This window comes from Diceros bicornis, chromosome 2, assembly GCF_020826845.1.
Source record: "Diceros bicornis minor isolate mBicDic1 chromosome 2, mDicBic1.mat.cur, whole genome shotgun sequence".
In the NCBI taxonomy this organism is placed as follows: domain Eukaryota; kingdom Metazoa; phylum Chordata; class Mammalia; order Perissodactyla; family Rhinocerotidae; genus Diceros; species Diceros bicornis.
In genome coordinates, this window is record NC_080741.1 from 11,760,161 (window position 1) to 11,776,629 (window position 16,469).

A 16,469-nucleotide genomic window follows, 5' to 3' on the forward strand; every position below is an offset into this window, starting at 1 on the left:
AGGGAGCCCGGGGATCCTAGGCAGAGGGAATGGCAAATGCAAAGCTCCTGAAAGAGGAACCAGGTTGGTGCATTTGGGGAAGCACAGTGGCCTGGAGATAGTGAGAAAGGCAAAGAGTGATAAGAGATGAGGATGGAGAGGTAGGCAGGGGTCAAATCATGAAAGACCTTGTAGGTCATGGTAGAGAAGATGGTTTTTATTCTAAAGAGAGTTTTAAGCAGGGAAATGACAAGAACTAATCTATGCTGGCTGCTGAGGGGAAAATAGATTCGAAGGAGACAAGAACAGAAGCAGAGAAGTCAGTTACATGGCTATTGCAGGGGGCAGTGGCTTGGCAGTGGCTTGGCAGTGGAGTTGGGAAAAAAATGGATAAATTTGGAGGTGGAATCAACAGGATTTGTTGATAAATTGGGTGAAGGAAAGGGGGAAATAAAAGATGGCTCTTGTTTTTTTGCATGAACAGCCCGGTGAATATTAATGCCATTTACATTTACTATAGTTAAGAGTAGGTTTGGAGAGGAGTTGAGTTTTATTTTGGACATATGAAGTTCGAGGAGTTTGTTATCCGAGTGATGATATCATTTGTATGTATGTAGTGTCATCAGTGTGTAAGTGGTCACAGGCCTGAAGGACATGACCCAACGAGAGAGAGAGTGAAGATCCATGAAGAATAAACATTTATTTCTCATTTCAAACCGCCCCCCAACATACACACACACAATGGATACATACTTGCAGGAAAGTGAGGGGTTTTTTCCTAAATTATTTTACTAAATTACTAAATTATTTTGCTGATTTAAATATTCTGGTTGACTCATTTTAATGAGAAATGAAGTTTTTATTATATATTATATATGATTCCTTATTTAAATAAAATCATTTATTAGAGCTTATACCTGGGATATACTGTTTTATACTACAAATTTTAGTTTCATATTAGTTTTGTAAATAACAATAAATTATTATTGGGAAGACATAAAAAGACAGTGGTTGTGGATTCTAGTTAAGTAACTGGAAAAATAAATTCTCTTTCTTTTAGACTTTGGGTACGATTTTTTGAGTACTTCAAATGAAATTGTTAATAAAATGTAACATACTTTTCAAACTATAGTATATTAGTGGTTTTATTTTCTTAATTAATTTTTAACTTCTCAGTTTGATTTTGTTTGGTAAAGAATGGTTCCTACTGGTTCCTTTATTTGACTTATGGACTAATAGAGATCATAGTGTTTACATTCTATAGCCAAATTTTGGTGTTATTTGGAAAGAGGTTCTTGGTGTTTCAAAGAGCGCAGGTTCTAAGAAAATGTATAAACTCTGTTTATTTAAGATTTAAATAGAGAACTTTCAGTTTAAGAAGAGGGAGTGAACACCCACATTTATACCCCCAACCCCTAAGATCCTATTGAAATTTTAGTGTAAAAAATAATAAAAGGAAATAAATCTCTAAAAGTGCTGTAAAAAGTGGTAGAGGTATAGATTTTCCAGTTGGAATGTGAATACTGGTGTGATTATAATGAATGACAAGTGAAAATAGAGAAATCCACATCCCAAAATATGCATAGAAGAAGTGAGAACTGGAGATGGAAGCCATTCTCCCCTGCGTTGACCTGGAGAGGTACCAGGCTTAGAGTTGACGAGTATAAGAAGCAAGAATGAATTAGTGGGGTAAGTAATGCAGGCAATGAAATGAAGACTATATAAGGAGCACCAGCCGAACCTTCCTAACTATTCAGATCCCCGTTACCTGCCATCCCTTCTCCACACACTTAGAAGTTACACCGAAGACATTTGTTCCCCAGGCTGAAATTTGGAGAATTGATCTCAAGGAAACAGAACCACTGCCTTGCTTGAGTTTGTGACTGGCTTCTTTCATTTAGTATATTTTCAAGGTTCATCTGTGTTGTGGCATGTATCAGTACTTCATTCCTTTTTATTGCTGAATAATATTCCATTGTATGGATATACCACATTTTGTCTATAATGATGGACGTTTAGGTTGTTCCCACCTTTTGGCTATTATAAATGATGCTGCTATCAACATTTGTGAACAAGTTTTTGTATGGATATATGTTTCATTTCTCTTGGATATATACCTAGGAGTAGAAATGCTGAGTCATGTGGTAATTCTTTATTTAGTGTTTTAAGTGACTGCCAGACTGTTTTCCAGAGTGGCTGTACTATTTTACATTCCCGTTAGCAAAAGGTTTCACTTTCTTCACATCCTTACCAACACTTTATTATCTATCTTTTTTATTATAACCATCCTTGTGGATGTGAAATATTATCTTATTACGGTTTTGATTTGCATTTCCTAATGGCTAATGGTGTTGAGCATCTTTTCAAGTCTTATTGGCCATATCTTCTTCGAAGAACATCTATTCAGATCCTTTGGGTTGTCTTTTTATTATTCGTTGTAAGAGTTTTTTATGTATTATAGATACGGGTCTCTTATCGGATGTATAATTTGAAAAAAATTTCTGCTATTCTGTGGGTTGCCTTTTCTCACCTACTTGATGGTATCTTTTGAAGCACAAAAGTTTTAATTTTTATGTTTATCTGGTTTTTTTGTGTTATTTATGCTTTTGATGTCATATCTTATAAATACCATTGTCTAATCCAAGATCACAAAGACTTATACCTGTATTTTCTTCTAAGAGATTTATAGTTTTTCTCTTACATTTAGATCTTTGATCCATTTTGAGTTAATTTTTGTAGCATTTGACATTTTAGGGTTAATTTGTCAAATGTAATCCAAAAGCATGTAGAAGATCTATGAAAATGTCGGCATTTTTTTGGCATTTATTTTTGTAGCATTTTTGCAGTCATTTTAGTTTTTTGTTTTAAACAAATGTGGTTTTAAGTTTATTATTTAAAATTATTAGCTAACTTGGAATAGTGAACTTTGTATTATTCTGTTTTTAACCCTCATTTTCTGAAGCATTTTTGTCAAGAAAGGCATACCTTTTCTGAATGTTATGGCAGTAGTAGTAAACCAAATGTGATAAGAGAAGTGATTTAAAGAATGAAGAACAATAGAGTTTATATTTCTTTCGCTCAGCAGTGTGATCCCGCATATATTAAGTTTGGTTTTTTTAGCCATAATTGATGATGAAATGCTAAATGACAGCATCTTATTTTCTGGAGATATACTGGCTAATGAAGCCATGAAACCATCTAAACTTACGCATAAAAGACAACAAAACATAAATAAATTCAAAACTGAAAGAACCACTGAGAAAATAAGAAATAAGTTACTGTACAACTATCACCACTATCCATATCCAGAACTTTTTCTCCATCCCATATTGAAACTCTGTACCCATTAAGCAATAATTCCCCACCTCCCTTTCCCCCAGCCCCTGGTAACCATAGTTGTACTCTCTCTCTCTATGAATTTGGCTATTCTAGGTACCTCGTATAAGAGGAGTCATACAATATTTACTCTTTTGTGTCTGGTTTAGTTCACTTATCATGTCTCCAATGTTCATTCATGGTGTAACATGTATCCGAATTTTATTGTTTTCTAAGGCTGAATAATATTCCATTATATGCATATATCACATTTTGTTTATCCATTCATCTGTTAATGGATATTTGGGTTGTTTTCACCTTTTGGCTATTGTGAATATTGCTGCTGTGAACATAGGTATACAAATATCTGTTCAATTCCCTATTTTCAGTTCCTTTGGGTATATACCCAAAGTGGAATTGCTGGATCATATGGAAATTTTATGTTTAATTTTTTGAGGAACTGCCATACTATTTTCCACAGTGGCTACACCATTTTACATTACCACCAGCAATGCACAAGGGTTCTAATTTCTCTGTATCTTCACAACACTTTCTTGTTTTCTTGTTTTTTTTCTTTTTTTTTTAATATAATAGCCATCCTTTATTTTTATTTATTTATTTTTTTAAAGATTTATTTATTTATTTTCCCCCCAAAGCGCCAGTAGATAGTTGTATGTCATAGCTGCACATCCTTCTAGTTGCTGTATGTGGGACACGGCCTCAGCATGGCCGGAGAAACGGTGCGTCGGTGCGCGCCCGGGACCCAAACCTGGGCCGCCAGCAGCGGAGTGCGCGCACTTAACCGCTAAGCCACGGGGCCCGCCCTATAATAGCCATCCTAATGGGTATGAAGTGGTATCTCCTTGTGGTTTTTATTTGCATTTCTCTAATGATTAGTGATGTTGAGCATCTTTTCATGTGCATGTTGGCCATTTGTATATCTTTGGAGAAATGTCTATTCAAGTCCTTTGCCCATTTTTGAACTGAGTTGTTTTGTTGTTGTTGAGTTGAGTTGTTTATGTAGCTTTTTACCTTTTAACGTTCTTTTACTAGAGGCGTTGTTCACTAAACTTTCAAAGAAGTGGCTTATAGAATCGGTTGCAAGACCAAATCTCCTATCTGTGCACTGTAGGTATTGGCTATTCTAACTTCTGTTGAATTTTAATGTAGACTGACATTGATTGGATTTTTGGCATGATCCTCTACCACCCTTCCAAAGAACAAGCTTAATTTCTTGATTCAGCCAGTGTTGAATAGTAGACTTCAGTTTTGTATGGCTCATGAAAATTCTAGCAGTTCATTAAGAGAAAAATCACCTAGAGTGTACCATATGTTGTGTGCATGCTATATCATTTAATCCTCACAACAGCCTGGTGAGACGTGTATTTGTATTGCCATTTTTCAGATGGAGGGGGGCTGTAGGTCAGAGTTAGCTCAAAATATATAGCTAACAAATAGTTGATCAATGTTGATATTTAACCACAGTTTTCTTCAAGTTTATCATCAATTAATGCACTGAACTAATCTTATAAAACTCATGAATAGTCTTATATCTGTGTTTCAGGAGTATGTTCACAGCATTTAATAGTTGCTAAAAGTCTAGTTGTTCCTATTTAAGGGCTGTATTTACTTTCTTCCTTTAAATATTATCCATATATGAGTGTAGAGGGGAAATTAGCCAAGTGATCACCCAAAACTACCCTATGATTATCTTTTTGCTCCTTCTTAAAAAAAGATGTAGAACTACATGAAAAACAGCAACTTTGCTTTGTCCTTGGCTTTTAAAAAGTATGTAAACACTGAGTTGAGAATTTTATTTACTTTAAGCCATTATCCAGTTCTTAGCATAAATATAAAACCTCATACACAACATATTTCTTTCAAAATAACTCCTGTGCTCCTATTTCTAGCCATTCTTAATTTACTTTTGTCACCTCACTTGTACTAATTATATAAATTTATGTGTGACTAGCCATTTGTATCTAAATACACCAAACTCCAAGGACAGATCAGCATAGAGTGGGCTTTGTGTGGAAATGTATGTAGCAAACAAGAATTGGTGGATTCTTTTGAAAAATGAAATTACTTAGAGCAGTGACTGGCAACTTTCAGTAAATATTTACTGCTACGCCCAACGCCAGATTTAAACAGAATGGGGACACGATCAGGTTTATGTAGAAAGATCACCATAATGGCCGTATGGAGGAAGGGTTGGAATGCCTCTAGACAGCAGAGAGGAGAACAGTTATAAGGCTGTAGTTATATTCTGAGAGATTATGAGGGCCTGAACTAGTGCAGTGGGAACAGAGAGAAGAGGTTGAATTCAAAAGCTGTTTAGGACAAGACCTGAATCAGATTAGATTTGATAGAATTAAATTGATTAGATAGAAAGGGAGTTAGAACAGCATAGAGTGAATCTGGTGATTGTGGCTTGGGTGATTGGATGGATGGTGCTGTCACTCATCTAGATGAGAGCTGAGTAGGATCCAGAGTTATGTGTTGTACATGTTGAGTTCCCCTTTGCATTAATATGGTATTGTGCTGTGTAAAGACCCCTTCCTGAGAAGGCTGGGCTCAGTGTAGGAAACTGTGAGGCTAAGGACTAACCCTCTGTAAATAATCAAAGGGATGCTCGAACCATTCTTTGTCTCTTTCTTTATCTCTTTATTTCAGAGATTTTTAAAGATAAAAGTAGATGACTCATATCATGAGCCTCCTCTGTACTCATCTCTGAACTTCAATAATCAATTCATGGCGTATCTCATTTTGTAAATACTCTCTCATTTTAATCCCAGACATCCAACTATTTTCATCATAAATATCTCAGTATTTATATCTAAAAGACTCCTTTTTTTTGGTGAGGGAGATTGGCCCTGAGCTAACATCTATGGCCATCTTCCTCTATTTGGTATGTGGGATGCCACCACAGTATGGCTTGATGAGCAGTGCGTCGGTCCATGCCTGGGATCCGAACCTGCGAACCCCAGGCTGCCGAAGCGGAGCGCATGAACTTAACCACTACGCCACCAGGCCAGCCCCTAAAAGATTCCTTTTTTAACATATCTACAATATTATTATTATACCTAAGAAAATTAACAATAATTCCTTAATATCAAATATCTAGTGTTTAAATTTCTAGTTGTCTCAAGTGTCGTTTTGTTTGTTTACTCTAATTTTTTTTTTGTAAAATAAAATACAGAAAATCACCAAAAAGCAAATGTATGACTAATGAATTACTTTAAGGCAAATACTCCTGTAACCATCACCAGATCAAGAAGTAGAACCCCGGAAGCCCCTCCATGTGCACCATGCCAGTCATCATCCTCCCTCCCCCCTATAGATAACCATTATCCTGATATTTAGAGTAATCACATCCTTGCATGTTTAAATAGTTTTATCATCTAAATGTGCATCCTTTGGCACTACATTTTCGTCTTGCCCATTAGGAAAAACTTTGATATGTCTTTTATATAGAAATTTCCCCCGGTCCCATTATTTTTCATCTACTTTAGTTGAAGGAACTAGGCTATCTGACCCATCGAATTTCCCTCGGTCTAGATTTTGCCAATTGCATACTCATGTGCATCTCAACATATTCCTCTGTTGTCTGTATTTCCTGTAGTTTGGCAGTAAGAATCAGAGGTGTTATCAGACTGATGTTTGATCCTTCGGCAAAACTATAGATAGTAGTGTGTTCTTCCCTTAAAAGGCACGTAAAGTTTGGTGATCTCTCTTTTTATGATGTGAGCACCACTGATGCTTAATGCTTATATTTATTAATTCATTGTTGGTTGCAATTAGTGTTATTCTAATTCTGCATTTCCTTTTCATTTACTGCTGGTACTACTTCTATATAAAGACACTTCTGCTCTTCTATTTGTTTACTTGACAACAAATACAGGAAAGCAGAATAAATGCTTGATCCCTTCCCTTTATTGACCAGTTTTCAAGATAATGAATTTGTTTCTGTCTTCTTCCAAAGCTGACCAAGTCTTCCCTTTTAAAAATATCATAATGAATTCATGCATTTAAACATATCTAATGGGTTTCATACGTTGCAATTATTATCACTATTGAAGCTTAAATTGTTTCATCTTTGGCCAGTGGGAGCTTCTTCCAGGTGACTCTTCAGTCCTTTTGACGTGACCCTAGTAGTCTCTGAGAGCTTCTTTGTTATCTGGTATGACAAGATGTTCCAAGTTCATCTTGTACATTTCCTGCCAAATACTTGGAATCAGCCATTTCTCTAAGAAGCCCTGGTTTCCTTTAGGGAGAATTATGTGTCAAGCTCTAATTGGGGGCTAGGGATGCTCATTGCTACAAGGTTGGTCATTTTATCTAGTCCCTTTAAATGGATAGAACTAAGATACACACACATGAAGATATAATACTTCATCAGTTCATATTGATACTTCCAATTCAGGTCTTACTAAACTTCTTCTCCATTACATCTCAATCTCCTTTCTTCTGCACTGAGAATCCTGATTTTTAAGGACATAGAGGTTAAAAAGGATGATAGAATTAGTGTATATGATAATTGCTCATTGGCTTTTTCCCACATTACATGCTCAACAGTCCCAAATAGTAATACTAATATTACCATTACTGTGATTACTGAAAACATTTAAAAAATTTTTTGCATATGCTTTCTCCGTTCTCTCCACCTTTTTTTAGTAGTCATACTTTATCCACAGTGTTGGAGCATATAACCATTTATATACTATATTCTCTCTGTTTTAGCCTTCATTTAGTCTTACATCTACTGGTAACTATATGTTTAATACTCCCCAGGTCTTATGTCAATGTCTCTCTAGTCATTTTGATTGTCTGAAGCTTGTTCTCTAGTGGTTTCCTCAGGAAGAGCTCACGGGGGTAGTAATCCCTGAGTTTTTACCATTTATATTTGAATTAAGTCAGTTTTGCTGGAGACGAAAATCCTTGGCTTAGACTTTCTTTCAATTTCTTTAAATATATTTATTTTTTTCCAGCATAATACCTTGCTGTTGAAAAATCTGATACTCTTTCCTTCTAGCTGCCTAAAGGATTCTTTTTCTTTGAAATTCAGTAATTTTAATAGAATGTTTTGGTATTTGTCATTCTGAGTTGATATTTTCTTTTATTCTTTTATTTCATGAACATTTTCTTGAATTATATAGCATTTAGTATTTATTCTGTTCCTTCGCTTTGATTTTCTTCTTCAGATACTCTTATTGTCTGTATATTCTTTGCCTACCTCCAATATTTGTCATTTTCTCTTGAATATCAACTATGGGAGTCATACAGGCTTGATTATTGTAACCTCTTCAGTCTTTATTGTGGACCTCTTGCACTCAGCTGATATTGAAGCAGGCAAAACTCCTTCTATTTCAACTACTGCTCTCAAATTGGCCTGTTGTGCTTTCTAGTATATTCTTATTGGCTATTTTGGGATTATCCTGTTCTGAGTTCCATTAGATGCAGCCCCACTGAGTATTTCTTTTTCTGCCACACAGGCACTACTGTGAGGCCTTTTGGCTGATGGTAGTTTGTATTCTGGGTTTGTTGAGGATACCTTGTCATCTAGTCTTGGAATGTTGTCAAGAGGATTTAGTTTTGCTATCTGTTTGCTCTGTCTGGTTTTATGTGGGGATTTGGAGAGTTTGAAAACTATGCTGCTCTTGCTGTCTTCCCAGACTTCCCCATAACTGTTTGTCTGTGTGTGTGTGTGTGTGTATACATGTGTGTGTGTGTGCATGCATGCGTGTGTGCGTTTACAGTCTGTTTGAATCAGGATTTAAATAAATTGATATGTCTCTTACAATCTATAGATTCGCCTTCAGTATCTGTCCCTTTCTCTCTCCCTTCTTCCTTTTTTCCCTTACTGTTTATTAGTTGAAAAAACCACATTCTATGTCCTGAAGAGAAATGCTAGGCATTTTGCTTACTGCGTCTGTGTATTGTAGCTTACTATCTTCTTCTGTCCTTCGTATTTCCTTTGAACTGGTAGTGGATCTGGAGTCTTGATCAGATTCAGGTTCCGTGATAGGTTGTATATTAAAAAAAAAACACTGTATGGGACAGCTCAGGGAGACGAAACAATACAGAAACAGAAAAACTGGATGAAAAACTCAAGTTGAAAAGTTGACTTTGAAGAATAATCAAATCCATAGAAACAGAAGGTAGAATAGTGGTTGCCAGCGGCTGGGGGCAGGGAGAATGAGGAGTGACTGCTAATGGGTACAGGGTTTCTTTTTAGGGTAAAGAAATTAGATTCTGTGATGATTGCAAAACTCTTAAAAACCACTGAATTGTATGTTTTAAAAAGATGCCGTTTGTGGTGTGTGAATTGTATTTCATTCAATAAAGCTGTTTTCTTAAAAAAGGAAGTTGGGCTTGAAAAGGAAGAGGGATACCTACTCCCCTGAGACTAGTAGGAAGGAGGTTGGCATGGGTACACATGTTGATAGGTTTGTGACTTTTCTCCGATAAGCTGTAGACTTAGATATTCAACTATCTGTTGAAAATATTCATTTGGATGTTCTATAGGCATGTCAAACTCAATATCATTGCTGTTGAAGTGTCATGCAAGCTGCATGTAATTTTTAATTTTCTAATAGCCAATTTAAAAAGTAAAAAGAGGGGCCAGCCCGGTGGCGCAAGCGGTTAGGTGCGCACGTTCCGCTGCGGCGGCCCGGGGTTCGCCGGTTTGGATCCCGGGTGCGCACCGCCGCTCCGCTTGTTAAGCCATGCTGTGGCGGCGTCCCATATAAAGTAGAGGAAGATGGGCATGGATGTTAGCCCAGGGCCAGTCTTCCTCAGCAAAAAGAGGAGGATTGGCATTGGATGTTAGCTCAGGGCTGGTCCTCCTCACACACACACACAAAAAAAAAAAGTAAAAAGAAACATGTAAAATTGATTTTTATAATATCTTTTATTTAATCTAATATATCTAAAATATATTTTAACATGTAGTTAAGGGGCCGTCCCCGTGGCTTAGCGGTTAAGTGCGGGTGCTCCGCTGCTGGCGGCCCAGGTTTGGATCTCGGGCGGGCACCGAGCCACCACTTGTCAGGCCATGCTGTGGCGGCATCGCACATAAAGTGGAGAAAGATGGGCACAGATGTCAGCCCAGGGCCAGTCTTCCTCAGCAAACAAAGAGGAGGATTGGCATGGATGTTAGGTCAGGGCTGATCTCCCTCACAAAAACAAAAACAAAAAACAAAACATGTAGTTAATATAAAACTTACTCATGAGATATTTTACATTCATTTCTCACACAAGTCTTTGAAATTCAGTGTGTATTTTACACTTACAGCATATCTCAATTCAGACTTTGCACATTTCAAGTGCTCAGTAGCTACATGTGGGTTCTGCCTAGATGCTGGACAGTGCAGAGGAGGAGGTTTAAAGTGGAATTCCTGAACTTGTTCCTGTCTCCTTCATCTCAGTAAATGACCCCTCTTTCTAAGGGTCATTCTCCCATTTCCCTCTTCCTTACCATCCACATCAGTTAATCACTTAGTTCTACTCATTTTTATCTTTAAAATTTTTGCAAGTCCATCTCTTTTTATCCAACTCTACCAAATGCCCCAATTTTAAGACTCATCATTTCTTGCCTGGGCTATTACAGTAGCCTCTCAACTGGTTTTCCTCTCTCTGCTTTTGCCCCCCTACCCATAAATCCATCATCTATTTTGTAGCCAGAGTCCCTGCCTACGTGAGAATCTCACCATGCCACTCCTCCACTTAATACCATTTAGTGGTTTCACAGTACTTCAGGAGTAGTCTGTGCCCACAGTGAGTGCACAGGTGAATCTTTGGGAAAGTGGAAAAGGAAAGTAGATATCTGTCCTTACCTCATTCTTTTGAGAAGTACGTTTAGTGTCTGTTTCATAATGTGCATAACAGAGTAGAACATGTAAGTAATTTAAAAATGAATATAATTATACTGATGAAATATGCTAAGGTCCAGGCTCCTCTGCATGGCATTTGAGGCCTGGCCCCTTGTCTACCTTTCTGCCTCGTCTTTTGCCTTGCACTTTATATCTGGTGATACTGCACCATTTCTTTATGAGTCTTTCAACATTTGTCATCTGTTTTACCCTTCCATGTGTTTACTGGTGCTGCTTCTCCTGCCTGGATGCCCTTCCTAACTCCCTGCACTTGGCTAGCTCTCTTTTTTTTTTTGTTGTGGTGATGATGGTAGTAAGAACACTTAACATGAGATCTATCTATCCTCAAGAAATTTTTAAATGTACATTATTGTTAACTGTAGGCACTCTGTTGTACACCAGCTCTCTAGAACTTACTGATCTTGCATAACTGAAACTTCATACCTGTTGAACAACAACTCCCCATTTCCCCTTTCCCCCCAGCCCCTGGCGAGCACCATTCTACTCTCTGCTGCTGTGAGTTTGGCTGTTTTAGATACCTCTTCTAAGTGGAATCATGCATTATTTGTCCTTCTGTGACTGGCTTATTTGACTTAGCATAATGTCCTCCAGGTTCATCCGTGTTGTCACATATGGCAGGATTTCATTCTTTTTTAAGGCTGAATAATGTTCCATTGTATGGCTATACTTTTTCTTTATCCATGCATCTACCTGTGGACATTTAGGTTGTTTCCATATCTTGGCTATTGTGAATAATGCTGCAGTGAACATAGGAATGAAGATACCTCTTTGAGATCCTGATTTCAATTCTTTCAGATATATACCTAGAATTGGGATTGTGGGATTATATGGTAGTTCTATTTAAGTTTTTGAGGAACCTCCGTACCTTTTTCCATAGTGACTGCACCATGTTACATTCCCACACAGTGTACAACGGCTCTAATTTCTCCACATCCTCACCAACACTTGCTATTTTGGGTTTTTTTTTTTTTTTTTTTTTTAATAGTAGCTATCCTAACAGGTGTGGGGTGAAACCTCATTGTGGTTTTGATTTGCATTTGCCTGATGATTAGTGACGTTGAACATCTTTTCATATACTTGTTGGCCATTTGTATGTTTTCTTTGGAGAAATATCTATTTGTGTCCTTTTCTTATTTTTAAATTGAGTTATTTGGTTTTTATGCTGTTGAGTTGTAGGAGTTTCTTAGATATTTTGGATGTTAACCCCTTATCAGATAAAGGGTTTGCAAATATTTTCTCCCATTCCATAAGTTGCCTTTGTTGTTGTTTTCTTTTTGGTGAGGAAGATTCACCCTGAGCTAACATCCATTGCCAGTCTTCCTTTTTTTTTTGCTTGAGGAAGATCAGCCCTGAGCTAACGTCCATGTGACTCTTCCTCTATTTTGTACGTGGGACGCCTCCACAGCATAGCTGATGAGTGGAGTAGGTCCGCGCCCAGGGTCCGAACCCGTGAACCCAGGCCGCTAAAGAGGAGCGCACGCAGCTTTAACCACTCGGCCGCAGAGCCAGCCCTGACTTTTCATTTTGTCGAGTGTTTTCACTTGACTCTTACTCCAGCAAGTCTTCCTTCTCTAGATTAGACTAGATATCCCTCTTCCAAGTTCCCGTAGAACATTATGAATAACTGTGACTTGGCACTTACCTTATTATATTGGAATTATATTATATTGGTATATTAGATCTGTCATTATATGTCTGTTTGCTCTCTCTCCCATTCCCCAAAACTCATATTGAGGGAAAGGGTGTTGCCTCAGTTATTGTTTTTGTGCTTTCAGTCCCTAATACAGTTTTTGGCATATACTTGGCACTCAGATAGTAGAACTAAACTGAACACCTGAAAATTTTTTTTTTGGTGAGGAAGATTATCCCTGAGCTAACATCTGTTGCCAATCTTCCTTTTTTGCTGAGGAAGATTGGCCCTGGGCCAACATCCTTGCCCATCTTCCTCTACTTTATGTGTGGAATGCCTGCCATAGCATGGCTTGATAAGCGGTGTGTAGGTCCACGCCTGGGATTGGAACCTGCAAAACCCAGGCCACCGAAGCGGAGAGCGAGAATTTAACCACTATGCCGCAGGGCGGGCCCCTGAATCTCTGAAAGTTTTAATGATTAAGTTGTCAAAGTTTAGGCCTAGGCATTAATCAAACTTAAAATAATTGAAGAGTTAGATCCATTATTAATACCAGTGGCCTCCATTTAAAAATTGAGTAGATAAATGAAACTGAGAATAGTGGTAATTTTAATTTTAGGTGAAAAAGAACTGAAGCAAATGTAGAATACAGAAAGATAAATATTGACCAGTGTGTAAACTCTGCGAGGGCTGAGTTTTTGTCTGTTCTTTTCACAAGTTTATTCCCAGTGTTAGGACAGTGCCTGGCATATAACAGTAAGTAACTAGTCAGTAAATATTTATTGATTAAATGAATGATGTGCGTAGAAAAGCACTCTAGCTTCATACTTTATTGGGCTTTTAAGGCAGAAAGTAAGTTCAGAACATTTCCTCATCTCTAATTCAATTTAAAATTTACCACTTGAAGCAAAAATCAAATTACTCTCTTACATTATTTTATAGTTTTGTGAAGGAAGTCTCTTTAATAAGTGTAATGGAGTATAAATATTTTTTTTTCTCTTTTAGTAAACGAAGCAAAAAAGGAGATAAAAATGGAAAAGGCTTGAGACATTTTTCAATGAAAGTGTGTGAGAAAGTTCAGCGGAAAGGTACAACGTCATATAATGAAGTAGCTGATGAGCTGGTGTCCGAGTTCACCAATTCAAATAACCATTTGGCAGCTGATTCGGTAGGTAGATCACGCACGTGACGTTGACTGTGATGAGTGGTGCGGCAGTCTACCTCTCGGGTGGTCTGTGTCGGCAGTTTGAGGACTCAGACGTACTAGGGAATCCTCAGCTTCTTTACTTGAGGGTTTCACATTGTCTGTTGGGGAGTTTTGTTGTTGATTTTTTGTTTTGGAAAGGATTCTTTTATGATTTATTTAAACATAAAGATGAACAAGTATTTTTTAAATATAATTTGAGAGTTACTGAAAGAACGTACTTTTTTTAACATACTTTTTATGTTTGAATGACTTTAGATGTGTTTCTGTATCTTTTAGTGTTTTTTCTATGTCTAAGAAATTTATTTATTTTATTTTATTTTGTTTTCAATTGAAAAAATTTTGTTTTCAATTGAAAAATAAGACATGAACATGTTTATAAAAAATTTAGTTGTACCAAAGAGTGTATATATTAAAAAGTATGTCCACCACAGACCATAATCTACCTCCCAAAGATGGTAAAAAAAAAAAAAAAGATAATATTGACTATTACCAGATTCTTCTCCAGAAATTCTTTCTGCGTGCCCATAATAAAATTTATTTCCTTTTTTATTTTAACACAAATGTGATTGTGCTTTGCATGCTGCTTTTTTTTTTTTTTTTTTTGCTGAGGAAGATTCACCCTAAGTTAACATCTCTTGCCAGTCTTCCTCTTTTTTTTTTTTTGCTTGAGGAAGATTAGCCCCGAGCTAACGTCTGTGCCAGTGTTCCTCTATTTTGTATGTGGGTTGCTGCCACAGCATGGCTGACGAGTGGTGTAGCTCCATGCCTGGGATCCAGACCCGAGAACCTGGGCTGCTGAAGTGGAGCATGCTGAACTTAACCACTATGCCACGGGGCCGACGTGCTGCATTCTTTTTTTTCTTTTGTGAGGAAGATCCGCCCTGAGCTAACATCTGCCAGTCCTCCTCTTTTTGCTGAGGAAGACTGGCCCTGGGCTAACATCCATGCCCAGCTTCCTCCACTTTTACGTGGAACGCCGCCACAGCATGGCTTGACAAGCAGTGTGTCAGTGTGTGCCCGGGATCCGAACCGGCGAACCCCGGGCCAATGCAGTGGAGCGCCTGCGCTTAACTGCTCGCACCACCGGGCTGGCCCCCATGCTGCATTCTTAATTTTATTTTCTTAACAAAATATCTTGGGGATTCTTTTTTAGCACGTATAAATCATCATCATTTTTTTCCAATGGAGGTAAAATTACGTACAAGGAGGGAAACACATCTTAAGTGTACAATTAAATTATGAAATTATTTTTTTCTTTATTGTGCAATAGTTTACATACAATAAGATGTATTCATTTCAAGTGTAAAATTCGATAAGTTTTGACAGTTGTGTGCACCTAAGGAACCACCGCCATAATCAAGATTCAGAACATTTCCATCACTCCCAAAAGGTTCTTCTGGCCTTTTGTAATCAATCCATCCCTTCCTCTCCCTCTGTCGCCAGGCAACTGCTGATTTGTTTTTTATCGTTATTGATCAGTTTGCATTTTATTTAAATGTAATCGTACTATATGCACTGCACAACAATATTAAATAATAATAGTAACTCTAGTCATGTTGAGTCTTCAATTCTTGACCTAAGTGGAAATATTTATAGTATTTCCACCTTAGTATGGTAAAGGTTTTATTTTTGAGATGATAGCAACCATAACTTGATTTTTTTAAATGAACATTTCTTTCTTTTTTCTTAATTAAAAAAAGTCAGAAATGGATGTTGAATTGAATCAAATTCTGGATAGTTTCCTGAAAATTTAGGATTTTTACACTGATAGTCATGAATGAGATTGGTGGGGTTTTTCTTTTTTTTCTTTTTTTTTTTTTTACCGTCTTTGCAGTTTTGATTAGTAGCGTTATGCTGGCTTTATCAAACGAGTTTAGAGGCCTTCTTTTTCTCTTTCTCCTTACTCCCCTACAGGTGCAATAGCATTGGATGTCTGTTTCTGTTTCCTGAAACTTTGTAGAAATCACAGGTGGTTTGGTGATCTAGGCCTGGTGATTTGGGCCGGGGAGAGCTTAGAGAGCTTTCTCCATTTCTTTGGTAACTAGTCTGTTTAGAATTTCTGTCTCTCTTAGAGTCAGTTTGGTATTTTATGTTTTCTTAGAAAATCTTCCATTTCATCCATGTTCTCAAAATTATTTGCCATTATTTTTCCCAAAGAACCATCTCTTGGCTTTGTTTGTACTGACCTCCTGTTTTGTAGTTAATTTTTGTTTTTGTCTTTATTTAATATTCTCTTTCCTGAAGTTACTTTTCTACCACGTAGACTATGACGTATACTTTATTTACTTTCATTATTTTTGTTTGGTAATGACAATCTTTATGGCTGTGACTTTTCCTCTTGTGTGCTGCTTTAGTGGTATTCCACTGATTGCGATATCATGTTATTCTTTAAATATTGTGTAAATTTGGTTTTAATTTCCTCTTTACCTAAGAATTGCATGAGAGA

At 37.1% G+C, this 16,469-nt stretch overlaps 1 protein-coding gene across 9 annotated transcripts in view; it reads left to right on the forward strand.

Moving 5' to 3' along the window:
• The window catches only part of TFDP2 (transcription factor Dp-2), a 172,920-nt gene that overhangs the window by 131,911 nt on the left and 24,540 nt on the right, over positions 1 to 16,469 (forward strand). For all 9 annotated transcript variants that reach the window (XM_058551805.1, XM_058551811.1, XM_058551797.1 and 6 more), the window contains one exon: positions 13,822 to 13,984. In XM_058551805.1, the coding sequence (XP_058407788.1) occupies positions 13,822 to 13,984 (163 nt within the window). The remainder of the gene's footprint in view (positions 1 to 13,821; positions 13,985 to 16,469) is intronic.